At 39.5% G+C, this 27,892-nt stretch overlaps 1 protein-coding gene across 1 annotated transcript in view; it reads right to left on the bottom strand.

Annotated features, from left to right (window-relative positions):
* Positions 1-27,892, bottom strand: part of lrp2b (low density lipoprotein receptor-related protein 2b) — a gene marked incomplete at its 5' end in the record, with an annotated part of 132,728 nt that overhangs the window by 78,601 nt on the left and 26,235 nt on the right. Inside the window, 35 exons of the mRNA XM_084434586.1 lie at positions 6,109-6,305; positions 6,429-6,606; positions 6,692-6,915; positions 7,175-7,345; positions 7,431-7,583; positions 7,679-8,195; positions 9,160-9,455; positions 9,555-9,756; positions 9,841-9,972; positions 10,052-10,171; positions 10,318-10,443; positions 11,820-12,062; positions 12,135-12,338; positions 12,849-13,138; positions 13,238-13,396; positions 14,310-14,475; positions 14,570-15,490; positions 15,596-15,784; positions 16,316-16,552; positions 16,890-17,103; positions 17,199-17,376; positions 17,464-17,573; positions 18,092-18,235; positions 18,403-18,569; positions 18,667-18,795; positions 18,888-19,065; positions 19,182-19,410; positions 21,753-21,937; positions 22,067-22,275; positions 22,602-22,850; positions 22,955-23,332; positions 23,874-23,990; positions 25,821-25,943; positions 26,136-26,375; positions 26,461-26,739. Of these exons, the coding sequence (XP_084290712.1) occupies positions 6,109-6,305; positions 6,429-6,606; positions 6,692-6,915; positions 7,175-7,345; positions 7,431-7,583; positions 7,679-8,195; positions 9,160-9,455; positions 9,555-9,756; positions 9,841-9,972; positions 10,052-10,171; positions 10,318-10,443; positions 11,820-12,062; positions 12,135-12,338; positions 12,849-13,138; positions 13,238-13,396; positions 14,310-14,475; positions 14,570-15,490; positions 15,596-15,784; positions 16,316-16,552; positions 16,890-17,103; positions 17,199-17,376; positions 17,464-17,573; positions 18,092-18,235; positions 18,403-18,569; positions 18,667-18,795; positions 18,888-19,065; positions 19,182-19,410; positions 21,753-21,937; positions 22,067-22,275; positions 22,602-22,850; positions 22,955-23,332; positions 23,874-23,990; positions 25,821-25,943; positions 26,136-26,375; positions 26,461-26,739 (7,854 nt within the window). The remainder of the gene's footprint in view (positions 1-6,108; positions 6,306-6,428; positions 6,607-6,691; positions 6,916-7,174; positions 7,346-7,430; positions 7,584-7,678; positions 8,196-9,159; positions 9,456-9,554; positions 9,757-9,840; positions 9,973-10,051; positions 10,172-10,317; positions 10,444-11,819; positions 12,063-12,134; positions 12,339-12,848; positions 13,139-13,237; positions 13,397-14,309; positions 14,476-14,569; positions 15,491-15,595; positions 15,785-16,315; positions 16,553-16,889; positions 17,104-17,198; positions 17,377-17,463; positions 17,574-18,091; positions 18,236-18,402; positions 18,570-18,666; positions 18,796-18,887; positions 19,066-19,181; positions 19,411-21,752; positions 21,938-22,066; positions 22,276-22,601; positions 22,851-22,954; positions 23,333-23,873; positions 23,991-25,820; positions 25,944-26,135; positions 26,376-26,460; positions 26,740-27,892) is intronic.

Genomic DNA, 27,892 nt, shown 5'->3' with positions numbered 1-27,892 from the left:
AAAATCATAAAATTGGTATCGTTACATTCAGGGCAATATGCCGATTCGTATGATATCCAGTTTTACCATATCGGCCCTTTTGACTGTCGGCCATTTTGAATTTTGTGCTAAAATACTGTATTTTAAGAATGCATGAACGAATTGTTACGAAACTTGGTATGGGTCATCAGCACGTTGTCCTGAAGGAGCGTGAGAAGTTTCGAAACAGCGCCACCTAGTGGTGAATTTTTTTTTCAAATGCTTATAACTTTGGGTGTGGTCAACTTATTTTCACGAGACTCATCTAATTAGACTCCTGAAACCTTGCCGAGTCCTACGATACCAAACATGCTAGGTTTTGCCTTACGGTTTGTGTAGCGTTGTGATTTAGCGCTTAAAAAACATTTGGCTATATCTTCGAAACCGCTAGTCCGATCGAGACGAAACCACCGTCAGAAGTTTGGAAACATAGGTCGATAGCTATACGCCAATGCCCAAATGCGAAAATATTGATGTTTAGGGGTAGTAAATTCCAAACAAAGTCATGTGTCAGTCATTTTTTACGTGTTTTTTCATATAAATGCCTATAACTCTGAAGCAAATTGAGATTTTTTCACCAAAACTGACACACATATGTATGGGCTCACTCTGAGGACACGTAAAAAAAATTGTGAGACTGAGCCTCTTGGTGGCGCTATAATAGAACAAAACATAAAATTCCCATTGACTTCAATACAGTTTTGTGAAATAAAATGCTATTTTCATTAAAAACCTACTTTTTCGAACTCCTCCTACACCGTTTGTCCGATTTTCACCAAAATCGAATCATATCATCTCCAGACCGTGCCGACTGAAAGTTATGGATTTCGTGTCGATTGACGAAACCGTTTTCGTATAGCGCAGCAGCAAATTTGAGGCATGATGCTAAAAGCATTATTCAGGCTTTATGTCTGCAATGCCTTGACATATTGACACCAAACTTTGCATGTGTCATTGTCACTTCACTCTGACCACATCACATCAGTTTTGTAACTGCACCACCTATTGGTCGAAAGTGATAATCCATTACATCATATTTTTAATTATTGTTTCTATGATTTTTCAGCCATTTTGCCTAAAATCCTCTTTAAATGTCTTTAATTGCTCATTGTTGCAGTTGGTCTGACACTTTCAAACATGTCGAAATGTCTTGTCGTCTTATTCTGCTTGGCCCCGGTAATTGCTGCTTGCAGCTATATTTATTCTTCCGTTTCTTCCGACTGGGCGTCTATGGCAGCCCATAGAACCGATTGCGGGAAAGTTGTTTTGATTTGACATTCTGATAGAGGACAGTCCCAACATTAAATACACCAATTTTGGTGTTTCTAAGTCATTCCCTCTAGCGCCACCACCTGTCCAAAATTTCACTTTTATTTTGCTAATAACTTTTGAACAGTAAGGCCAATCAACAAAATTCTTTTTTCCTCTGATTCCTGAGCTCTTGTCGATTCGAGTGCACCCTATGATGTCATTTTCCGGCATATAAATATGGCCGCCATTTTGAATGACCTGAAAAAGCTACTTTTTCGAACTCGTCCTAGACGGTTTGTCCGATTTGCACGAAAATTGAACCAGATCATCTTCAGGTAGTGCTGATAAAAAGTTATGGAATTCAAATTGATTCGTCAAACCGTTTTCGAATAACGCTCGAACAAATTTTACGTAGCGCTTGCGAAAACAGTCGTAGGGCTGTATCTCCGCAACGCTTTATCGGATTCAGACCAAAATTGGTACATGTCATCACAAGCATGAACTGAGGCTACATGCTGTGTTTCGGCGCAGCGCCACCTACTGGTCCAGAGATATGAAAAATGGCTATTTTTGCTTATAACTTCTGAACAGTTTGTCCAAAAATCATAAAATTGGTCTTGTTAGATTCAGGGTAACATGCCGAGTCGACTGATATCCAATTTTACCATTTCGGCCATTTTGACTGTCGGCCATTTTGAATTATGTGCTAAAATGCTGTATTTTAAGAACGCATGAACGAATTGTTACGAAACTTGGTATGGGTCATCAGCACGATGTCCTGAAGAAGCGTGAGAAGTTTCGAAACAGCGCCACCTAGTGGTGACATTTTTTTTCCAAATGCTTATAACTTTGGTTGTGATCGACTTATTTTCACGAAACTCATCTCATTAGACTCCTGAATCATTGCCGAGTCCCAAGATACCAAACATGCTAGGTTTCGCCTTATGGTTTGTGTAGCATTGTGATTTAGCGCTTAAAAAACATTTGGCTATATCTTTGAAACCGCTTGTCCGATCGAGACGAAACCACCTTCAGAAGTTTGGAAACATAGGTCGATAGCTATACGCCAATGCCCAAATGCGAAAATATTGATGTTTAGGGGTAGTAAATTCCAAACAAAGTCATGTGTCAGTCATTTTTTACGTGTTTTTTCATATAAATGTCTATAACTCCGAAGCGAATTGAGATATTTTCACCAAAATTGACACAAATATGCATGGGCTCACTCTGAGGACACATTAAAAAAATGGTGTGACTGAGCCTCTTGGTGGCGCTATAACAGAACAAAACATGAAATTCCCATTGACTTCAATACAGTTTTGTGAAATAAAATGCTATACTAAACAAATGCATTGGTGTAATATTACGAAACTCAGAATGTGCCATCAGCTCCATCCCCTAAAGGTACCCAAAATATTTCGAGACAGCGCCACCTAGTGGTCAAAAGTTATAACAAAATTTCCAAAAAGGCTAATAACTTTTGAATAAATCTGGCTATTGAAATACCACTGGTCTTAATAGATTCCCTGGGTCAAGCTGAGAACATAGATACCAAGTTTTCCTTATTTGGCCAAACTTCCTGTCCGCCATCTTGATTTTCATTCAAAACCTACTTTTTCGAACTCCTCCTAGACTGTTTGTCCGATTTTCACCAAAATCGAATCGTATCATCTCCAGACTGTGCCGACTAAAAGTTATGGATTTCGTGTCGATAGACGAAACCGTTTTCGTATAGCGCAGCAGCAAAGTTGAGGCATGATGCCAAAAGCACTATTCAGGCTTTATCTCTGCAATCCCTTGAAATATTGACACCAAACTTTGTATGTGTCATTGTCACTTCACTCTGACCACATCACATCAGTTTTGTAACTGCTCCACCTATTGGTCGAAAGTGATAATCCATTAAATCATATTCTGAATTACTTTTTATATGATTTTTCAGCCATTTCGCCTAAAATCCTCTCTAAATGTCTTTAATTGCTCATTGTTGCAGTTGGTCTGACACCTTCAGCCATGTTGGCATATCCTGTCATCTGCTTGCGCTTGGCCCCGATAATTGCTGCTTGCAGCTATATTTATTATTATTCTTCCTTCTTCCAACTGGGAGTCTATGGCAGCCCATAGAACCGAATGCGGGAAAGTTGTTTTGGTTTGACATTCTGATAGAGGACAGTCCCAACATTAAATACACCAATTTTGGTGTGTCTAAGTCATTCCCTCTAGCGCCACCACCTGTCCAAAGTTTCACTTTTATTTTGCTAATAACTTTTGAACCGTAAGGCCAATCAACAAAATTATTTTTCTCTCTGATTCCTGAGCTCATGCCAATTCGATTGCACCCTATGACATAATTTCTGTCATAACAATATGGCCGCCATTTTGAATTTATCTAAAAAGCTACTTTTTCGAACTCGTCCTAGACGGTTTGTCCGATTTGCACGAAAATTGAGCCAGATCATCTACAGACCATGCTGACAAAAAGTTATGGAATTCAAGTTGATTCGCTTAACAGTTTTCGATAAACCCACGAATACATTTTACGTAGCGCTTGCGAAAACAGATGTAAGGCCGTATCTCCGCAAAGCTTTATCGGATTCAGACCAAACTTGGTACATGTCATCACAAGCATGACCTGAGGCTACATGCTGTGTTTCGGCGCAGCGCCACCTACTGGTCCGGATATATGAAAAATGGCTATTTTTGCTTATAACTTCTGAACAGTTTGTCCAAAAATCATAAAATTGGTCTCGTTAGATTCAGGGTAACATGCCGAGTCGACTGATATCCAATATTACCATATCGGCCATTTTGACTGTCGGCCATTTTGAATTTTGTGCTAAAATGCTGTATTTTAAGAACGCATGAACAGATTGTTACGAAACTTGGTATGGGTCATCAGCACGATGTCTTGAAGGAGCCTGAGAAGTTTCGGAACAGCGCCACCTAGTGGTGAATTTTTTTTTTCAAATGCTTATAACTTTGGGTGTGGTCGACTTATTTTCACGAGACTCATCTAATTAGACTCCTGAAACCTTGCCGAGTCCTACGATACCAAACATGCTAGGTTTCGCCTTACGGTTTGTATAGCGTTGTGATTTAGCGCTTAAAAAACATTTGGCTATATCTTTGAAACCGCTAGTCCGATCGAGACAAAACCACCGTCAGAAGTTTGGAAACATAGGTCGATAGCTACACGCCACTGCCCAAATGCAAAAATATTGATGTTTAGGGGTAGTAAATTCCAATCAAAGTCATGTGTCAGTCATTTTTTACGTGTTTTTTCATATAAATGTCTATAACTCCGAAGCGAATTGAGATATCGTCACCAAAATTGACACACATATGTATGGGCTCACTCTGAGGACACATAAAAAAAATGGTGTGACTGAGCCTCTTGGTGGCGCTATAACAGAACAAAACATGAAATTCCCATTGACTTCAATACAGTTTTGTGAAATAAAATGCTATACTAAACAAATGCATTGGTGTAATATTACGAAACTCAGAATGTGCCATCAGCACCATCCCCTGAAAGTACCCAAAATATTTCGAGACAGCGCCACCTATTGGTCAAAAGTTATAACAAAATTTAGAAAACTGATAATAACTTTTGAATAAATTGGCTTATTGTAATACAACTGGTCTTAATAGATTCCTTGGGTCAAACCGAGAACATAGATACCAAATTTACCTTATTTGGCCGAACTTCCTGTCCGCCATCTTGATTTTCATTCAAAACCTACTTTTTCGAACTCCTCCTAGACCGTTTGTCCGATTTTCACCAAAATCGAATCGTATCATCTCCAGACCGTGCCGACTAAAAGTTATGGATTTCGTGTCGATTGACGAAACTGTTTTCGTATACCGCAGCAGCAAAGTTGAGGCATGATGCCAAAAGGACTATTCAGGCTTTATCTCTGCAATGCCTTGACATATTGACACCAAACATTGTATGTCTTATTGTCACTTCACTCTGACCACATCACATCAGTTTTTTGACTGCGCCACCTATTGGTCAAAAGTGATAATCCATTAAATCATATTTTTAATTACTGTTTATATGATTTTTCAGGCATTTCGCCTAAAATCTTCTTTAAATGTCTTTAATTGTTGATTGTTGCAGTTGATCTGACACTTTCAGCAATGTTGGCATGTCTTGTCGTCTTATTCTGCTTGGCCCCGGTAATTGCTGCTTGCAGCTATATTTATTATTATTTCTAGTATTAATTACCATTATAATGCTTTGTGTGCACAAATAATATGATTACCTGTATGAGGGCAGGGAGTACTGATGCAATCATAATGCTCTATTGGAGCTATTTACATTAAGCTCAGCTGCTTTTAATTGTTTTTCTATGTAGACATGCTCCACGCACGTTGTGCTGTGTCTTGCGTTCGAGACCCTGCCTTCTTTTCCATTCATAAGCACTGCGGGCTCTGTAGTTACTTTTAAGTACTATAGTAATTGCAGTACTATAGTAACTGTTATGCATCTCATGTTTTTAAGAGCAAAACTGTGTTCCTTGTGATCTTTCGCTTACGCCATCCTGATGTTTACTGAAAAACTAAAGCGCTTCTCATCTACGTGGATAAAGAAAATGGTGCAGCATTTAAAGGTTATTTCGGATGATTGACCTCACAGAGTTTACTGGTATTTTTGTCCTTATGTGTGAATGGTATCTCACCGGTAAAAAGATGTGTGTGAACTGCACATTTGTGTATTTACCGGACCAAATCAATCTGGTTATTTGTATGGAAATTTATCAGGTTTAATGTGTGAAAGGGGCTAATGCGGACACAGCCATGGTTAAGATAAACTAGAATATAAGAGTTGCATACTGCAGAGTGCAGCATCTTCATCAGATCCATCAAGGCAATCATTGTGGCCATCACACAGGAAAAACGGATAGGTGCAGTTCCCATCCTGGCACTGGAACCGTCCAATTGGGCAGTAACGTGGAGGACATGTTTGAGGCTCATCGGAGCCGTCCCCACAGTCTGACTGACCATCACACTTCCACCATATGGGAATGCACCTGGAGACAAAAGGCAGACAGAAAAAAAAGTGAGAGAGGAAGAGCACAAGATCATCAGATTATCATCCTGTGTGCTGAAAAATCTGCATTAAAGTATCACCATTAGAGAACAGATTCACTTACCTCTCATTGTCTCCACAACGGAATTGAGTGCTGGAGCAGTCAGCCACACACTGGATCTTAAAGCCAACAGCCAGACCAATGAAGTGATCCGGACACTCACATCTGGCCGTTGTACCGCCCGGGCCAATCAGACACAGGTGACTACAGGTCAGGTGATGGTCATTGCAGGGATTGTCACCTAAGAAAATTTTAATAAAACTTTCAAAAAACCATCATGCAATTAAAGTGAATGGTGAAATGAATTATACTGTATATTGTCTTACCGCGTGGCTGTCTGTAAGGGTGATAGACGTGAATGTCATTAGGGCGGTGTGTGTTGTTGCCCATTACTACACGGTTAGCGCCAGTGTACTTGTGGGCTCTCTCTATGGTGTGGGTGTTCCAGTCAGTCCAGTACACCAAATCCTCAAACAGGGTCAGAGCGTAAGCATGGGGCATGGAACCTGTTATAACTCTATGTCTGTTTTGTCCATCCATATCGGCATAACTGTAGGAAAATAGACATTAGAAAGGTAGTTTTTAGTGATGCACAATATATTGGCTTGTCAGTGCATCCCTAATACTTTTGTTATTGTGTTTCAAAATACATCTGAGCGTGTGGTGAATGTTACTAAAACAACTTAAAATAAGTATTTTGCATGAAAATGACCAAAATCATAATATTGTAAGTGTTACATGAAGCAGGGCTATCTATTACTGCCTGGAGATCAGATTTGGTTTGGATACATTACAGGACAACAACTTACTCAAGGAAATTTAGATGAGCATCAGCAAAAAAGATTTTGTTGTTGGTGTAGTCGATGGTCAGGGCATGAGGCCACACAAGCTTGGTAGTGATGATAGCTGATGTGTTGGTTCCATCCATGCCAGCCCTGCCAATGAAAGCCGTCCGCCCCCAGTCTGTCCAATATAGCCATCTGACCAGGAACAGAAAAGGGAATGTTTACACACATAAAAATAGCAGATGTTCAACTAAACAAATAAAATAAATATTTAACTCACCCATATTTAGGGTTAACAGCGACAGCCCGAGGACTGGCAAAGCAGTACGTAGAGTTGGCATCAACACAACCCTTCAGGAGTTTTTTCCGGTAACGGCCATCAAGTTCAGAGACATGAATGGCTCCAATAGTCCCATCTGCCCAGTACAGCTTTCTGCAAGGAAAAATGCACCCATGGATTAACCTTGCCCAGTTGTTTTTAGAATATACTTCAAGTAAATGAGTGAATCAAGCTGCTCATTAACCTACCGGCCCACCCAGTCCACAGCCAGGCCTTCTGCTCCATCCAGGTCATTCTGCAATATGACCTCCCTTCCTGTCCCGTCTAAATACATCCTCTCAATGTGCAATGTCCCAACATCCACCCAGTATAAACGCTTCTCAATGGTATCAAAGTCTAGAGCCACAACGTTTGACAGGCCCTGCAGCACCACTGACAAGGAAGAACCATCCGCTGTCAGGTTACGGATGTAGTAGCGGTTGCTGTAGAGGAGGTACGGTGCGATTCCACTGTTCTGACGGCAGGTGCGTCCATCAGGCTCCCGCAGGTATCCCGGAGCACATTTGCAGTAGAAGGAGCCCACAGCATTCTCGCACACCTGACTGCACACTCCCGGTATTTCCTTGCACTCGTCTATGTCCTCGCAGGCCTTGCCGTCTGGCATGAGTTTGTAGCCGTCCCTGCAGGAACAGTAGTAACCCGTCAGTGTGTCTGTGCAGTTCTGAGCACACTGGTGAATGGCTGGGTTACTGCACTCATTTATGCCTGTGGAGGGACAGAAAGGCACATCATTACCTAATTCATCCAGTTAATTAGATTCATTGTAATTGTAAATGTGCTATTTACAAATTAATTGTAATTAATTTGTTTGTATATTTGCAATGACAATATGATCTGTATGTGCATGTGGGGGCGGAGCTTAAATCAGAAATGTGTCAGAACTAAATAAAAGTCTAGTCAACTGTTCTTTTTTACTTTCTATTCATTAAAGAATCCTGTAAAACGTGTATCATGGTTTCCACAAAAATATTAATCAGCACAACTGCTTTCAACATTGATAATCATAAATGTTTCCTGAGCACCAAAGTAATGGTGCTGAAAATTCAGCTTTTTCCATCACAGGAATAAATTACAATTTAAAATGTATTAAAATAAAAAACAGTTATTTTAAATTATAATAATATTTAAATTTTAATGTTTGACTGTGTGTAAAAAAATCTTTCCGACCACAGTTTTTTGAAAGGTATTGTATTTAAGTATATATATACACATTTCAATCATGACAACTCTCAAAATAGTTTTAGCATGTTATTGAATATGGCAATGTTAATGTAATTGGCTGCTGATGTTAATTATTGCTGCTGCTGCAGTGCAAATTTGGACTTGTTACTGCCAATAGATACACAGACACGCTGTTGTGAGCATGTAAGATATGCTGCTGCATAAATAGACATACTGTACATAAATACCATAGCAGATCTAGGCAGGTGGAGCTGGGGGAGTTGGAGGGTTTTCACATTTTAGACATATTGGCTTTAAAGACTCATCATTGCAATGTAATTTTAGATATACTCATTAACATTTTGCTTTAACCTTGTGTTTGTTGAATAATCAGTCAAACAAATTTTTTCTACTATTCAATAGAATTCATTATTCATAAATAATTTATTTGCTGTTTCAGGCACATCACTAAAATGAGCCTTTTCCCAAACACGAAGTGGTGTCTTACCGCAGCCCTTCTCATCACTGTTGTCAGAGCAGTCCCTCTGCTGGTTGCAGACATTGTGGATGTCGATGCACTCCCCAGAATTGCAGATGAATTGGCCAGGTGCACAGGTGGGTTCTGGGCTCCTGCACAAGCCCTCAAGTTCATCAGAGCCATCCTGGCAGTCTGTATAACCATCACATGCATACGTTGATGGGATACACACTCCATTCTGGCAGGTGAACTCCCGGCTGGAGCAAGTGCCATACACGCAGCCGATCTCATCACTGCTGTCCCCACAGTCATTCACACGGTCACAGCTGAGGAGTTTTACACACACAGTATATATTTTATAAATATTTTGAGTAGCATTTGATTTGATGTGCATTGTTGGGTATTGCCGGAGAGTAAAAACTCACTGGAAGGGCACCAGAATGCAGCGACCATTGGCGCAAGCAAACTCGTTCATGTGGCATGTGCGGTTGGGGCAGTTGTACAGCTCATCTGCAGCATCTGCACAGTCCTTCTCACCATCGCACACATAACTCAATGGAATACAGCGAGGAGAGCCTTGGTACCAAGTGGGGCATGTGAAATCACTCGGGTTGCAAGTCCTTGATCCTGAGATTCCAAATTCAAGTCAGACTAGCAAGTTACAAGTGCACTGACTTGCTGGTTTATTAAATCTTGAATGACAGGCCTTACCGCACTGTAGTTCCTGTGCCTCATCACTGTTGTCTCCACAGTCGTTGTTGCCATCACATACCCACTTTTCCAGAATGCAGTTTCCATTCACACAGCTGAACTGCTGAGGGTTACATGTATAAACCTGATCCTCTGTGTAAAGAGACAAAGAGAGTATTAGATAGTAATTCCAGGCTCTGCTTTGCAGACAGAAGAGGGATTCGACATGTACCGCAGGTGGGTGGCTCATCTGTGTCGTCCACACAATCTGGGATGCGGTCACACACCCATGACTGGGGAATACACTTCCCGTTATCACAGCGGAACTCGTCTGCAGAGCAGGTCCGGTCAGCTGTTGACCACAAGCGGTACAGGACATGACTTTGAGGACATGCAAGAGTATTTTTTATATTAAAGGGACATTTCACTCAAACATAAAACTTCTGTCATGAAGGGCATCTGCAGGCAACATCTAAAAGTTGAGACCCTGTAACTCACCACAGAAGAGTGGATTTTCATCACTGTTGTCCCCACAGTTGTTAAAACCATCACATAGGCTACTCGAAGAAATGCAGATGTTGGTGGTGTCACATTTTACTAAGCCAGGTGCACAGGTTCTGTCAGCTAATAAATCAAATAAATATGATTGTTCTTTGTTACCAGAAATTGCACACTTCACATTTAATATCATACCAGTTAAAGAGTAGCACGTGCAGGACTTAACATCAACAATTGTTTTAATTCAAAAGGGAAGAAAGGCAGACAACTATATGCAAATCTAGATGTTGGTGTCAATGACCCAGGGCCCTATCTTGCACCCAGCGCAATTGACTTTGTACACCGACGCATGTATCATTCCTATTTTGCATCCGCGCAAAGCGGACTTTTCCCTCCACAGATGCACGTCGGTTTACTAAAAAATACACTTGCGCTCCCCGGGGCGGTTCAGCGCAAAGAGGAGGCGTGTTCCGGCGCAAACGTTCCCTCATGGTATTTTACAGGTTTAGAAAACAATTGCGCCACTGACCGAAAAAAAACAGTTTAAAGTCAGTGGCGCGTTGCGCATGTTATTCATATGCTATTTTAAGGGCGCATGCTTGGCCTTAATCAATGTAGCGTGTGCACAACGCGCATACACTTTGATTCTCTCATCTACACACAGACGCAGCAGTTTTTGCAAATCATACATTATTACGATAGATAGATAGATAGATAGATAGATAGATAGATATTTTATTATAAAAGCATACATCTAGCTTACACATTTACCCAAATTATCATACGCCTGTTTAACCGAAGTTAATTTGGGTGTGTTTCTCCATCCCCAACGTCCCTGACGAGAACGTCGGTCTCCTCGGCCTTGAACCACTCCTGTCGTGCGCCTGGCAAATCCGCCGTTATAATAGGAATCCGCTTTAGAACAAGCGCGCCTGCTCTTAAAGGGAATGTGAGATGTCGCTCTGATTGGTTTATTTCACGTTACGCCCAAACCACACCTATGAATAATGAAGCTACTTCAGACCAACCCCTTTTAGATTTGCGCCAGGCGCAAGAGTCATTTATCCCGCCGGGAAAATAGCAACAGCGCCAAGACCCGCCCACAAAGTTACTTGCGCTTTGCGCTTTGACACTTGCGTTTCAGATCGTTAAAATAGGGCCCCCAGTGTTATTATTGTTAACTCAAACTAAATCTGCAACTATTAAAAATCATTTTCACAAAAAAATTACATAAATATTAGATGGCAAGTTTAAACTTGAAAAACGTAAATAAAATGAGTTTAGGTTGAATTTACTAAAATTACTAAAACTAAAATAAAAATAAATTAAAGCTAAAAAGACAAAAAAACTATGACAATTTTTTTTTACAAAAGCACATAACGGAATTACTAAAAATTAAAAATTAAAATTAAAACTGAAAATATAAAAATAAAACCTAATTCATAATATTAATAGATACTATAACAGTATATAAAAAAATACAAAAATAACAGCACACTCACGGCAGTTAACTTCATCCGTGGTGCCGTTGTCTCGGCAGTCATTGAATCCATCACACACAAAAGCCGCACTGATGCAGCGACCGTTAGCACAGGTGAACTCTGTGGTAGGGTTACAGGTTGGGAAGGGACAGCCATGCTCGTCACTGTTATCTCCACAGTCATTTGTGTAGTCGCACACATAGTACAGAGGCACACAGCCTCCATTATCACAGGTGAATTCCGTAGGTGAGCAGGTGTGGAAAGCTGTAGAATGTATAAAGAAAAAAATTTGACAAAAATAAAAAATATATGTATTTTTTTGCTACGGTCACTTACCACACACTCTCTCAAGCTCATCTGAGCCATCCAAGCAGTCTCTGTAGCCATTACACTTCCAGCGCTGGAACAAACAGCTTCCGTCCAGACAGGTGAACTGATCCGCATGGCACCGCTGCCCATTGTCGGGGATGCAGTCTTTCCCATCATTGGCCAGATACCAGTTACCAGTGCTGGGACACTGACACTCTGGACCAGATGGACCTGAGAAAGTGATAAACGAGAGACATGAGATGTATAAGCTTCTCAAAAAAGAGAAAAAAGAAAAATAAACAAACACACTAGAATTTGGGTCCAAAAGTCTGTGAGTACATTAAAATAGAACATGTTGCAATCATATATAGGTATTGTCTGACTGTATGAACAAAAATTAATGTCACAAATTTTCTTATTTGATTAGTGACATCTGAAAATTCATTTTCAGTTATAACATTTCATTGTTTCATTTTTTTTTTTAAATCCTAATCCTCTCTTTTATTTTCCAGGTTTCTATTTTAAGTTCTAATTTAATTTACATTAATAGAAACTATTTCCAGGTTTCTATTTTAAGTTCTAATTTAACTACTAATTTAATTTACATTAATTTAAAGGTTGCAATTTAAGTCTCTTTTGACGCCCACTGCATGTATGTTCAACAGTTTCTTGGAAGCCTTACAGATCGATGTGCACTGATTGGCTATAACATGCACACTTGGCATGGGACACCAGACCGACCTGGGACACAAACATGGCTGCATCCTCCGTTGAACAGCTGGCAAGGACTCAAGCAGTTCTCCTGCCTACTGGCCGAGAAGACGTGGATGTCATTGGGTCTATATTGGAGATCAGTGGCAATTATAGTCAGGCCAGAACCGTCGTCCTTGTTGGCGCGGTACACAATCCTTGTGTTCCAGTCAGTCCAGTAGATATCCTGTTGGAACACTGTAACAGCAAACGGGTACTGTGTCTGACTAAGAATGACCTCCCTGTTTTCTCCAGTCAAAGAGGCACGCTCAATCTTATCCCTGTGAGTGAGAGAGTGAAACAGTTTTATCAGTTGAATGTTTCTCATCTGTCTGTACTAAATATTATGTAAAATGACTAGTAGGTGAGTATAAACTCACAGTGTTGCATCAGCCCAGTACAGTAGTCGTTCCTCGTAATCCAAAGATAGAGCATTAGGCTGAGAAAGACTTGTGTTTACAATAGGGACCCGGAAGTTTCCACCAAGTGTGGCACGTTCAATTTTAGCAGGGGATCCCCAGTCAGTCCAGTACAGGTATCTGCGTGACGAAAATCAGTTTTCATTGAGGAATTTTAGATTTTTTAAAACTAATCTGGCTGGAACTATCTGAACCAGTCTTTTAACCCTGGGGGCTTTCACACTTGTCATTTTGAAAGGGGGTTAACACTGCGTTGTGGTTCCAAATGTTTAAGGTACAAACAACCAATTACATACTGAACTCATTAAATATTCATAAATATTCATGGACTGTTTTTCATTTCAGCATTTAAGGGCAAAATCTAAATTGTCAAAGTCATGGAAACCACAACATTTGAAGTAAAAAATGGGTTATTCCTACAGTTAAAGTACAAAATGTCTATTCAGGACAAGCTGGATCATATAAACCATATATTTAACCATATAACCATAAACCGAATATATAAACCAAATTAATGTGCAAGAGTGAGATGAGGAATTATAAAATTACAAATACAAATAAAACTGTCAACAAGTTTACAAATGTACAGTGTGAAACCATGAAAATTGAGTACAGGATTAAAGGCCAAAGTGTACTTTTTTACGTGTACACTAGGGTATGTGCACAGTGCATGTGACCTAAATTTCATCATCAGCCATGCACATGCCCGATACTCTCTATGCTGAAATCATACATGCAGAAGGTGACCAACACTACACTGGCCCGTTGTTTCACAGTTGAAAAATAAAGGAATGAGATGTAGCAACAATAACCTGGATATGGCAATAACAATAGATGCCTGTGATGATGAAAGCATGTGAGAGGCAATTAAGAGATACCTGAAACAAATTCATTGGTCATACCTTCTGAAGAGAAATAGCGAAGACACTGGCAAGAATGAGATGCATAATATGCTAAGCGTTTGCGTCAAAACTAAAGTATATTTTGGTTTAGATGACAATTTTAAATGTGAAAAGCCCTAAAGTGTTTTTACCCATAGCAAGGATCCACCACGATAGCTCTGGGGCGGTCGCCATGTGCGATGAAGGAGCGATTTTGGCCATCTATTCCCATAGACTGCACACTCCGATTGTAATAATCTGTAAAATAAAGACGCTTGTGGATCCAATCGTAGGCCAGACCTTCAGGATCATCCAGATCTAACAGATGAGAAGAAAGCAGAGAGCTCTTTAACATTGTTATTGGCTGGTTTCTGCTTATTCATTCTGAGAATGTTAAAGCATCAGACTGTACCACTGGCTATGGTGATCGGTGGGCTAGTGCTGCTGGTGGTTGTGATGTATCCTATTTTACTCCTGCCTAAACCCACATACTGGGTGAAGAACACTCTCTTGTCTTGGAAGTCAAACTCTGTGGCTAAAACACCGTATCCCAGGTTAAAGGTAGGAAATGGTGCGCTGTGGTCCTCTGGGTCCAGCCTCATGCTGTTCACGGTGTAATCCGTGGTGAAGATCAGGTACTCATCCAGGCCAAAGCCACACGAGACTCCATTGCTGAGCAAAGAGCCATGGGCACAGCCACATTTGGGCTGCTGCTGCTCAGGCATTGCAAAACAAAACTGTTGGCAGCGCCCATTGTCCTCATGGCATGGGTTGAAGCCCACCAGGTTGGCAGAAGTGGGCTGAACATGCAAGTCAAACACTCCAACATCTGTCAGATCCTCAATGCCATCTCGGATCACCTCAGGTGTGTCTGTATTCCCAGGAAGCTTGCTAGCCTGAAAGAGTTTGCCCAGCTTGCGATCGATCCACAGCATGTACTCACCAAAGATGGCGACACTGTATGGCGCTGGGTAGCGACTACCGTAGCGTACAATCTGCCGCTGAGAACCATCAGCCGCCATGCGAGATATCATATCCAGAGTATCGTCAACCCAGTACAGGAAGTCATTGGTGTAGTCGATCGTAAGGCCTCGTGGGGATGACAGGCTCTCAGAGGCAAGAACTGTCCGATTGGTACCATCCAAAAGCGCGCTCTCGATCTTAGGTGTCTGGCCAGCGTCAGTCCAGAAGAGGAGACGCAATTTGGGGCTGACGGCAAGATCTACGGGACGATCCACTGAACTCTTCAGCAGGATCAGTTGAACGCTTGTGTTCAGACGTAACACCTCAATGTATGTCTGAGAGGTGAATGCATTAGTGAAGTACAAGTTTCCTGACATAAAAAAAAAAAACAAGGATCAGCCCGATATATACAAACAAACACATAAAGCTATTTTCACAGTATACATGGTGTCACTTCATTTTCACAGTAATTTACCTGCGATCCAATCTACTGCCAAACCCTGAATCCTTCCAGTGCCCAACTGACTGATGACAGTAGAATAGCGTGAGCCATCTGTCTTAGTCCTGTAAATGCCTCTGTAGGATGAGTAGGTGCTGTTATCAGTCCAGTACAGGAACCCAGATGCGATGTGCATGTCCAGCTTGTCAATAATTGAGTAAGTACCTACAGAATAAAAGCACATTATATTTTGTAGTAAACAACACTACATCATAGGACTAACCTGTGGTGTAATTTGTATTAATATTTAAATATGAATTATTATTATATATTATTTATTCCATTTATTATTATTTATACAATACATTTTTTCAAAATATTTTTTTCTCTCAAACTTGAAATTTCTTTCAGTAAGCTTTAAGTATGTTTTTACAGTAAGACATAACAACCAAACTTTGTGAATAGTTTTATGAAAAAAGTTTATTTAGAAAGTTTTTCATTGCCACTCTCTGCCTATAGATATCTAGTATAAGTATAGATATCTTATAGAAAAATCTATTTTATAATTGTTAAAAAAAAAAAGTTAAATTGTTAAAAATCTATTTTAATAATTGTTATTTTATTTTTTTAATATTTTTTAACGAATAGATATTACCATTAACATTGCCATTAACCATTCAGTTATGTTGCCAGGGTTTTCAAAACTTCCTCTCTAACGAGAATCAAACTGCTTAGCATATTGTAACCAATACTCACCTGCTCCTACAGGAACCATGGCCTCAGAGTGGTCAGAGCTGTTGATGTGGAATCCTCTAATAAATTTGGAAGAGGACACTATAGCATAAGAGTCATACTGCTCGCATTGAGACCCATCCTGAGATGGGATAAAACCTGTGGTGCAGGCGCATGTCTTCTGTTCATTAGGTTTAGGCAGACACAGGTGGGGACAGCCTCCGTTGTTTGTACCGCAAGCATTGGTAGTGCCAGCAGAGTCTGGATATAATGGATTGTGGGTGAACAGAATATAATCAATGATTTTAAAAAAAGGAAAAAAATCCAGAGGATTACACTTTTGGCTGGTCTTATACTGCATTTTTAAATGTATTATTTTGTTTTTGAAAAGAATACTTGTTTCTCATTGGTTGATACTGGGATTTAGATGTTAAATATCTTTTAATAAATGCTAGACTGAATATTGGACCACTGCCCAATATTGCTACTTTCAATTATCTTGTATCACTCCGGGGTCGCTCTTTTTTCATACCAACAAAAGTTATTGTATTACTATCCTTTACTTCAAATAAAGAGCAAATTGCATTGCTTCACTCACTGTCTCTGGCATGCACTTTCAGTGCTCGCACCCCTGCCATGCCGCTCCTCATCACCACCATGTCTGCTCCTGTGCTCTTTTCAACTCTCTCAATGACCTCATAGTCAAGGTCAGTGTAGTAGAGGTAATTTTGGTAGACAGTGATGCCCCAGGGATGAGACAGGCCACTCACGGTAGTCACCCTGCTCGCACCATCCATGGTTCCACACTCAATCTGCCGATCACAGAGAAATACCAAAACCAGGAATATAATGCAAATGCATAATTAATTATTTCTGCATGTGGATTCATGAGCAAGTAATGTCTCACCATCCCAGTTTGAGGAACACCCCAGTAGATCTTCCTGGCCTCTATGTCAGCAGCGATGAACTCAACGTTGCCCAAGTTACCAGTGTAGAGGTTTCTGAGGTTCCCACCATCCATGTCTGCACTTGCCACCTTTGGTGGAACTCCACTGTCTGAACCTCTGTCTGTCCAGAACATTGTCCTGCATGGGTGAGAGGATGATGACAGTACATTAATAACTAAAGAATAAGTACAGGACAAATGTCTACTAGTCACAAAAAGTGTTTACCCCCTGGCCGGATCAAGAGCTATTCCTATTGGCTCTCCAGCTCCTTCTGGTTTCCCTGTGTTTGTGATGATAGTCTTCCTGTAATGTTGAGATCCATCAACCCTGATTACCTTTTGGGGCAAAAAAAAAACATTATAATAATAATAATACATAAAATAATTAAATAAATTACAAATTAAGGTCACACTTTATATTAGGTGTCCTTAACTACTATGTACTTACATAAAAAATAAGTACAATTAAGTTATTGTGTTGATGTTTTATTGCAAAACACTTGTGCTGCTATTGAGATGGAATATGGGTAAGGTTAGGACAGGTTTGGTGGTATGGGTAGGTTTAAGGGTCGGTTAAGGTGTTAATGGAAAGGTCAACAGAGAAATTATAGATGTAACTACAGAGATTAATTACAGCTGTAATTACATGCAGGTATTAAAAAAATATATAAATACATTGTAAAAATGTGTATGTACACAATATGTGCATTGTATCAAATTATTAATTAAAATGTTAGTACATAGTAGTTATAGACACCTAATATAAAGTGGGACACAATTTAATTCAATAAATTGATATGTATGATATAATATGCTGATGTGTGTCACTGATCTTAAGAAAATATGATGTTCACCTCAATGGCCTTAACGGAGGGATTAGTGTAGTACATGATTCGTGTAATCCAATCAAAGGCAAGACCAGAGGGGGAACCAATAATAGCAGCTGGTGCAAACTGAGTTCGATTTGCTCCATCTGTCTTGCTTCTATAAATTGAACCCTAGGGGAAAAATTCAACCTTAGTTTCAAGATAAACATTACGTCTTTTTTTTTCTTTTTTTTTTATAAATATTTCTATTTCAAAATATTGTTTAATAGTTAAAGTGTCAGTAATGTTATGAGTTAATTCCAAAACAATGTTATGGAATAGTCAAGATATTGACTGACAGTGCCTTGCACCCAGTAGACAAACTGCTCTTGGTCATCAAAATCAATATCTCGGCCCTGTGCGATGCCTGAAATTGGTGCCATGGCATTGTTGGACGTGTCATTGGGGTTGAGAGGGATTCCCATAATCACTGTATCTCTGACGACCATCAAGAATGGTGTGTCATCTAGGAAAAATAAGTATTACAGCATAATTAAGTCAAGTAAAAGGCCATAAGACCTCAAGAACTCAAATGGCACACAGTAATTTGGAAAGACTCTGACCTTTAGTACAAGTACGACCATCGCTGGCAAGGGTCCAGCCAGACTGGCAGTCACACATGTAGTATCGGGGTCTTAAGGTCGATAGAAGACACAGCTGACTGCATGGATGGTTCTCACAGGGGTTGAGTGCTGTATGGGAGCCAAAAGACTATGTTAGTCAAGTGAAAGAAAGAAAAAACAGCTAGATATCCTTTCATAAATAACCTGAATGAAAACCTAACCTAAAGGCTGCTTGACGGGGTGATCCATGACGATACCCATGCACTGGTACACACTGCTCAGAAGGGTGGTGATGTTTCCTCCATGAAATTTGTTAGTCCTCATGATTTGACTTGTGTAGCGATCACTCCAGTAGATGTTGTCTTCGAAGATGGTTATGCCATGTGGTTGCTGAAGAACCTGTAGATACAGAGATGTGTGATGAGTGAAAAATACGACACCAGATAAACTCAGACTGTGCCCTTATACTTCATGTAAAACATAGATGGATTTTGACCAGGCACTTTAACTCCTACCATGTCACTTGCAAAGACCTGATGCCTGTTTTTGCCGTCATAGTCACAGTAGTCAATATATTTCAGGTAGGCGTCAACGAAGTATAGTCTTCTAGTTGTGTAATCCAGGGTGAGTCCATTGGGCCAGTATACCTTGCTAGTCACAATTGCTCTTCTTCCGAGTCCATCCATACTAGCCTGTTCTATGCGAGGGTTCTGACCCCAATCTGACCAGAACATTAGATTGGTACTGAGAAGAAAACAGAAGGAATTATGATTTTATAAAAAAAGACTCCACTTTAAGTGATCTTAAAAGGACAGTTTACAAACAAATGAAAATTCTGTCATCATTTACTAATCCTCATGTCATTTCAAACCCATAATACTTTTGTTCATCTTCAAAACACAAATGAAGATATTATAAATAAAACCTGAGAAATTTCTGTCCCTCTATCGAAAGTTCATTCTTGACTCTTAAAAAAGTCCATAACGAGATCGTAAAGTAATCGTAATCCATATGAATCAAGCAGTTTACATGAAGAGACACAATCACTTTTTATGATAAACAGATTTAATTTAGGATTGTATTCACATACAAACATTGATTAAAGGGGACCTATTATGCAAAATTCACTTTTACATGGTGTTTGAACATAAATGTGTGTCAGCAGTATGTACACAACCACACTATAAATGTTAAAAATCCACCCACTCCTCTTTTTTAATACCCATAAGTCAAAAGCAGTGTCTCAGAACAAGACATTTGCAGATTCTAGCAATGTGGTGTCACATTGCCCAAGACTGCTGACGGACTCTGCTCTATTATGAATGAATGAATGAATGAATAAATGAATGAGGCACTTATATAGCGATTTTTATATGTACTACTGTACACCCAAAGCACTTTACAATCATATCAGGGATTCTCTCCTCAACCACCACCAGTGTGCAGCATCCACTTGGATGATGCGACGGCAGGCACAGTACAATGGCGCCAGTGTGCTCACTACACACCAGCTATAGGTGGAGAGGAGAGAGAGTGATAGAGCCAATTCAGTGGATGGGGATTATTAGGAGGCCATGATTGGCAAGGGCCAATGGGTGGAATGTGGCCAGGACACCGGGGTTACACCCCTACTCTTCACGAGAAGTGCCATGGGATTTTTAATGACCTCAGGTCAGTCAGACCTCAGTCAGGACCTCGGTTTTACGTCTCATCCAAAGGACGGTGCTCTTTGACATTATAGTGTCCCCATCACTGACTGGGGCGTTAGGACCCACACAGACCACAGAGTGAGCACCCCCTGCTGGCCTCACTAACACCTCTTCCAGCAGCAACCTGGTTTTCTCAGGAGGTCTCCCATCCAGGTACTAACCAGGCTCAGCCCTGCTTAGCTTCAGTGGGCAACCAGTCTTGGGCTACAGGGTGATATGGCTACTAATATGTCTATTAGCATAGACCTCGCCTCTAAATGAGCTGTACACAGTCCACCATGTTTATCTCCACGCCAGAGCATTTAACAGCAGCATTCAAGTAAGAAATGTATTCTTATTAAAGCTACTAAAGTAATTCAATCAAGAGCAGTTATTTTCTTGAGTGAATGAGCATTTTTTCTTTTGTTGTTTGATTCGTATTAACAACATATTTAGCAGTAGGTACTGTATTTTATGCTGCTTTCAATTTAATACACAGATCTAATATACACATGCACTTTCTTTTCCTGCGGTTTACGTTCACAGACATAACCGACTGTGTTTATGTGAACTTTGTGTGTTTTTTACATAGCCTTGCGTGTATTTGACAGTTTAAGTGCAATAAGATGTGAAAGAAAACTAGTTTCACACTAACGGGACGCGCTGTCTGACATCCAGCTTTCTGTGCACATGCTGTGCACATGCACTCAGAAAACCATTTATCAGAAGTTTAGACTGATATAGCTTAAAAAAACGCAAGCAGATAATAAACTTTCATGATGATAAAGAACTACAATGTCACGTGAGATTAACCGCAATAGAGATGATAATCAAAACCAAACAGATGTTTTAGTTTTTGGCAGAGTATGTGAGGCACAAGCTGTAAAGGCTCCGCCCTCTTCTGGAAAGCAGGGTGGCGAGCAGCAGCTCATTTGCATTTAAAGATACATGCAAAAAAACAGCATGTTTTTCCTTTGACTCAAAAATGGGCATGGTATAATAAATAATCTGTGGGGTATTTTGAGCTGAAACTTGAGCTGAAAAAAAAAAACACATTCTGGGGACACCCGAGACGTATATTACATCTTGTAAAAAGGGGCATAATAGGTCCCCTTTAACACAAATACATAGAGCACATCAAATATGGTTAACGGAATATCAAACGTGCTTGCCTAACATGAGAAAACTGAAGAGATTTGTTCTCGTGGGTCATGCAAGCACGTTGGAGCTTCCACAAGGACCAATGAGGTTTGTTCTCCTGCATCAAGCAATTTCTGTTTAAAAAATGTTTGGTTTGGAATGACATGGTGAGTAAATGATGCCAGAATTTTCCTTTTCAAGAGTCTCTCAAAATTCATTAAATAGCAACAAATTAGTAACTATGTCCAATATGCATACTGGCTGCGGGGGTCTAGAGCCAGTCCACGAGGGCTGGTGACATTCTTGGTAATCAGAATCTTCCGGAAGCGGCCATCCAGAGTGGCTACTTCAATGTTTTCCATGACGTAGTCGGTCCAGTAAATGTTTCTACCAACCCAATCCACTGCTATACTCTCAGGCACCATCAGGCCTGATGAGAACACCTAATATATCGACATCACCAAATTAATTAATCCTGAACTGTAATTGATTAACACAGATCCAATATATCCATACAATGAAATTCATAAGCCCTATAAGACAACAAATCTTTATTTCTTCTTAGTACTTACCTGTTTTTTGTCTGTGCCATTCTGGAATGAACTATAGATCATTTTCTCAGATGAATCACCCCAGTAGACTCTTTTATTGACATTATCAAAGTCTACAGCAACGATGCTCACGCCGCTGACTACGGGATTGACAAGGGGTGGTCTGAAGTAGATGCGGTTAGCGACAATCTGACTGCGCTTGGCCACCAGAAGTAAGGCATCACCTGGGGCTAGAGCAGATTACACATTTCCCACAGATTTCAGGTTTTACTATTATTATATTACTGTACAAACAATTTTTTAAACTACTTCACAAGAAATGTTTTGGATTTGGTGTTAGTTGGAGCAGTGTGAACTAGCCTTAAAGGGTTAGTTCACCCAAAAATGAAAATTTTGTCATTAATGAGTGAGTAATTAATGACAGAAATTTTATTTTGGGGTAAACTAACCCTTTAAAACCATTGAGTTCTTATCCATTTGACTAGAAATGCAATTCAGCTACATAAAGTCTTAGTTCAATCATGTTTGATGTATAAACGATCGAGATGTTACTTACAGATGGCTTTGCATGTACGTCCATCTGGCTCCAGCTGGTAGCCATCTTGGCAGTAGCATCGGAAGGAGCCGCGCTCATTGAAGCAGGTTTGACTGCAGAATCCAGGGATCAGACACTCATTTATGTCATCGCAGGTCTTTGAGTCGTTCAGCAGCTGGAATCCTGGGTCACAGGTACACTGAGCTCCAAATGGACCCTGAATACAACCATGACTGCAGCCCCCGTTATTTACCTGACAGTCATTTTCATCTAATAAGACCAATAATGAGAAAGAAAGAGACAGTCTGAGAAGTTCATCAACAACATATAGCAACATGTAACACCTGCTTTACTCGAGCAGCAGCAGAACTCACTGCAGAGGGGAGACTCGTCAGCTCCATTTGGGCAGTCTCTCTGGCCATCACACACCTGAGCCTCTGTGATGCACACCTGGTCTGTGGGACACAACCATTGACCTGATGGGCAGCTGAATGGTGGAGTGGGACAATTTGTTTCATCGCTCATATCCCTGCAATCATTTTCCCCATCACAAATCCAGCTCTGAGGCACACAGTTTCCATTAGCACATTGGAACTGTACAGAACTACAGGTACGGGGCGGGCAGCCATTGTGCTCATCAGAGCCATCCTCACAGTCTGGATGACCATCACATTCCCACACTTTCGGAATGCAAAATCCGTCGACCTGGCACTGGAACTCATCGTCATGGCACAGACCTGGCCCACGTGTGGCTGCACATAAAACACCAGCTATTAGTCATCACTAGCATTATTTTACACTGCTAGATACACATTTTGTAGCTTATATCCATATAAAGATGATGATGACACATATAGCACAATCCCATGTTTCTGTTATGAAAACTATTAGATATGTTAGATAAATTATTTTCAACAACAATTAAACATCAATTACAATAAATAAATATTTCTATACTTTATATGACAGAAATCAAGGTTTAAAATGTATTTAGATATTTGTGAAATTTGTAAACCTTGTGGAAAATTAATAGAGATTAAAATACTGGTTGACAAAAAAAATTATTATGAAAGAATTCCTTTCCATAAAAGACCTTTTATGTTGTGCCTTATATCAATTAAATTAAATATGTAAAAACTGATTCACTTCCAAGAACATCAGTCTAATGTGGGTTTTTTTTTCACAGACATGGATTCACAGTTAACAGCAAAAAAATCTTAAAATAACCAAATTTATGTCATATGATCCCCTAAAACCAAGCTGAAAGAGGACTTCTAAACACATATAACTTACGACAGCTGCTCTCATCTGAGTGATCCCTGCAGTCATAAACCCCATCACAGCGGTAGCTCTGACTCACACACTGATCTCCACTGGCACATGCAAACTCGAACGTCGAACAGGAGTACACTACCCAAAACACAAAACATCCATGTCATCCATGTTATTTAAAGTCACGATGAAACAGAACTAGTTACAGATCTTTTCTTTCGTATTGTGATGTACATCCGGGGGGACTTGGTTCTATGAATTGATTGTTGATTGGATTTTGAGATACGGTCATTGCTCTAAAAAGGCACAAGCTTGCAGGGGCGGGGGTTTAAGTGGATTATGACTTTTATTAAATATTACAAGGTGAAAAACTTTTTTAAAAATGAAACATACGCACGGATGAATTGTTCACAATAGAAAATAGATTTCCATTTCATGCCGACTTTAAGTGGATCCTTTGAGTGACCTTAAAAAAAGTGGTTCAACGTATCACAAAACTCACGGTGCGGATAATGATACATTTTTTCAGATCAGCAAGAAAAAAATATATTTGGGGTGGGGGGGGGGGGGGTGACTTTGCTTTCCATTTATTACTTAAAGGACACTTTAAGTACTCCGATACCACAGCAAAAACTACTTAACTAATAAAGTTCAAACATTTTAATAGGCAAGTGAACAGTTAGAAATAAAGTAAGGTCTAAATGTAGTATTTATTTCAGGTACAGAAATGTAATAATTAAATGTTCACTGTAGAAATTTAATGTAGATTGTGTTTTGTTGTTTGATTTACATTAATGAACTAGACAATGGCAGAAATGTATACTGCTGTCACTTTAAGACCTAATGAATCCAATATAATGATACACATTCAATATCTTTCTCAACTGTTTATGTTTACTTAAGACATAACCAAAGGTGTTTATGAGAATGATTGCTGAGATGGGTATTTTGACATAATTTTGTGTGTATTTGTCCATCCAAGTGCAAGGAGGAATCAAGGAGGAAAGAGGAATCAATTCTGAGAACTGAATTTGGAACTGAAACATGCCTCTCTGTGTGTGCATGCGCTTTGGGTCTGTGCTGCTGTGCGCACAGATAACAGCGTACGAGTACTGCATTAAATTCTTTTTTGCCTCTTCTAGCACTGGAATGGTTTAAAATCTATTGAATGTGTAAACTAGCAAGACAAAAAGCGTACGAATTATAAAATTTCACTCTATGGTAGTTAAACTTGCAATTAATCCACGAATTACATTCATGCCGAACCGTGGGGCCTGGTCTGTATGGATCACGGATAAACAATGATCCGTTTAACCCCCTACTTGGAGAGACACCCCAGGTGAATAGGGTCAAACTTTTCTTTTTTTTATATCACCATGCTTCACCAGTTGATTGATTACATTAATAATTGCAAAAAAAAAATGTATTACAAGTTTTCTGAAATTTTGTGTTTAAATATGCAAATGAGGCATTATCTAAATGTACTAATTTGCAATACATTTCTAGAACAAAAATCTGAACATTGGATAAAGTCAGGTTCAAAATTCTTGTTACATTTTTTTATATATTAGAGTCAAAGGTTTTACAGAGGGGATTTTGGATATCTCTATTTATCACATAAATAAATTTTCGCCATTTTTTTAAGAATAAAATGTTGTATAAAATCAGGAAACTTATATATGAACAAACCCCTCTGTAAAAACCGTCAGAATATAGATAAGACTAAAACTGTAAAGTAAGTTTGGTGTATGTAATGTAGATTTCTGGCTCAATGTAGGAGAAAAAACTCATTTTGAGAAAACGGCCTTTAAAGATATATACTGTAATTGAAATCTACAGACGCAAATAGATAAAGTGCTCTAAAAGACACAGTTAAAAGTGTATTTTGGATGTTTTCTGTCCACTAGTTTAAAAAAACACTCTTTTTGCCTGTAGTGACTCGCCTTAAAAATCAAATCACTGTCTTACCGCAGTCCTTCTCATCAGAGCCATCCAAACAGTCCTGGTCTCCATCACAGACATATGAGTTATAGATACAGCGGTGATCTGGACACAGAAAGAAGCCAGGCTGGCAGGTGGTGATAGTGGAATCTGGAAGAGGACAGAGGAGAATGACAGTGGTTATAATTAACTTAATGTATTGCTGTGTCAAATTAGTGTACATGGGCAGTGCTAGGGCTTTTCAGAGTGTATTTTTTTTATCAAAATGTCTTTGACAATAAACATTTATGCATATTCACTGACCCTACATTCACCCCTACATTGAAATTCTTCAATACTCACTGCACTGTCTCTCATCAGAACCATCGCCACAGTCGTTGAAAGCATCGCACACCCACGCTTTTGGGATGCAGTTTCCATTGGTGCAAGCGAATAGGTTGGATGGGCAGGTGGTTGGACCACGTGTGGGGCAGTTATCTTCGTCGGTACCATCACCACAATCATCATGTCCATCACAGCGCCATCTAGCAGGGATGCAGTGCTTGTTCCCACAGGTGAAGGCATATGGAGAGCAGGTTGTACCTGATTAAAAAGGTGAAATGAGATGTTCATAGACATGTCTAGGTCTTCAGGTGGTGCTCAAGCACACTCACATGTTCATACACACCTGGATCTGTGCAGTTGGCTTCATCTGTTTTGTCGACGCAGTCGTTCACACCATCACAACGGTAAGAATTTGGCACACATCGGCCCCCGTCACAGGGAAAAGCATAGCCTCCACAGTTATCATCTGGTGGGGGCACAGAGTCATCCTTCACACAGTCTCTCTGGTTGTCCTGCAGCTTCATGCCGTAGGGACATCTACACACACGGCTGGACGCAGGCGTAGGGAAACAGAAGTGGCTGCAGCGGCCGTTTGGAATCAGATTGCATCTGCTTTTGAATACTGTACACAGCAATGAGATTACAGTAGTTGATTATCACTTACTTTGCATGTGACAAATAATACTTTACATCTAACAAGTACAAGGATATTTTTTTTTGTCCAATCTATTTGTTTATTTTAAAAAACATGAATACACCTCTTCTATGATGGGAATGCATTTAAGTTCCGAATAAAAAACAAATTATAAATTTTCTTGGGGTGAAATTTTTTAAAATGTCAGGGTGGCCGAACATCCAGAGCCAGATTTATGCATAGGCATTCTAGGCACGTGCCTATGCTCGCATGTCCACGGGGGCCCAATTACAGTGAGGAAAAATTGTTTTCGTTTTTTTTTTATTATTATTATTATTATTATTATTATTATTTCACTCTAATGGTAAAACAATGTAAGACAATTAATTTCTAAATTAACAAAATTTTAAATATCGGGCAGAAACCTCGCATCTCCATATTTTGTCACTAAGGGTCACATTTTACGTCTGTCTGTAGGTTTTGTGACTTGTGACTAAATCTTGTATCTCTATTGGGTCCTCAAACTGTCAGTCAAACCTCATAACTACACCCGACTCTATCGTGAATGAAGTGCCACACGCAGTTTGGACCATCTCTGCATATTTGCAGCAGCAAGAAAAAAAAAAAAAAAAACCTGGTTGCTAGAATAAGTACAACGTTTTCTTTACTCAAGTAACTCTCTCTTTCTCTTTTTCTCTCTCTCTCTCTCTCTCTCTTTCTCTTTCTCTCTCTCTCTCTCTCTCTCTTTCTCTTTTTCTCTCTCTCTCTCTCTCTCTCTCTCTCTATATATATATATTTAGGGCTGTGAAAAGATTAATCGCGATTAATCGCATCCAAAATAAAAGTTTGTGTTTACATAATATATGTGTGTGTACTGTGTATAATTATTTTGTATGTATAAATACACACACTTGCATGTATATATTTAAGAAAAATGTGTTATTTATATATAAAATATTTATATTTATATATAATATAAATTATATATAAATATATACAGTATATACATGCAAATATTTCTTAAATAAATACATGCGTGTGTGTGTATTTATATATACAAAATAATTATACACAGTACACACACATATATTATGTAAACACAAACTTTTATTTTGGATGCGATTAATCGCGATGAATCTTT

The sequence above is a fragment of the Rutilus rutilus genome (assembly GCF_951802725.1).
Source record: "Rutilus rutilus genome assembly, chromosome: 16".
NCBI classification, from domain to species: domain Eukaryota; kingdom Metazoa; phylum Chordata; class Actinopteri; order Cypriniformes; family Leuciscidae; genus Rutilus; species Rutilus rutilus.
Note: the sequence above shows the minus strand (reverse complement) of the source record. Positions and strands in the feature narration are given on the sequence as shown.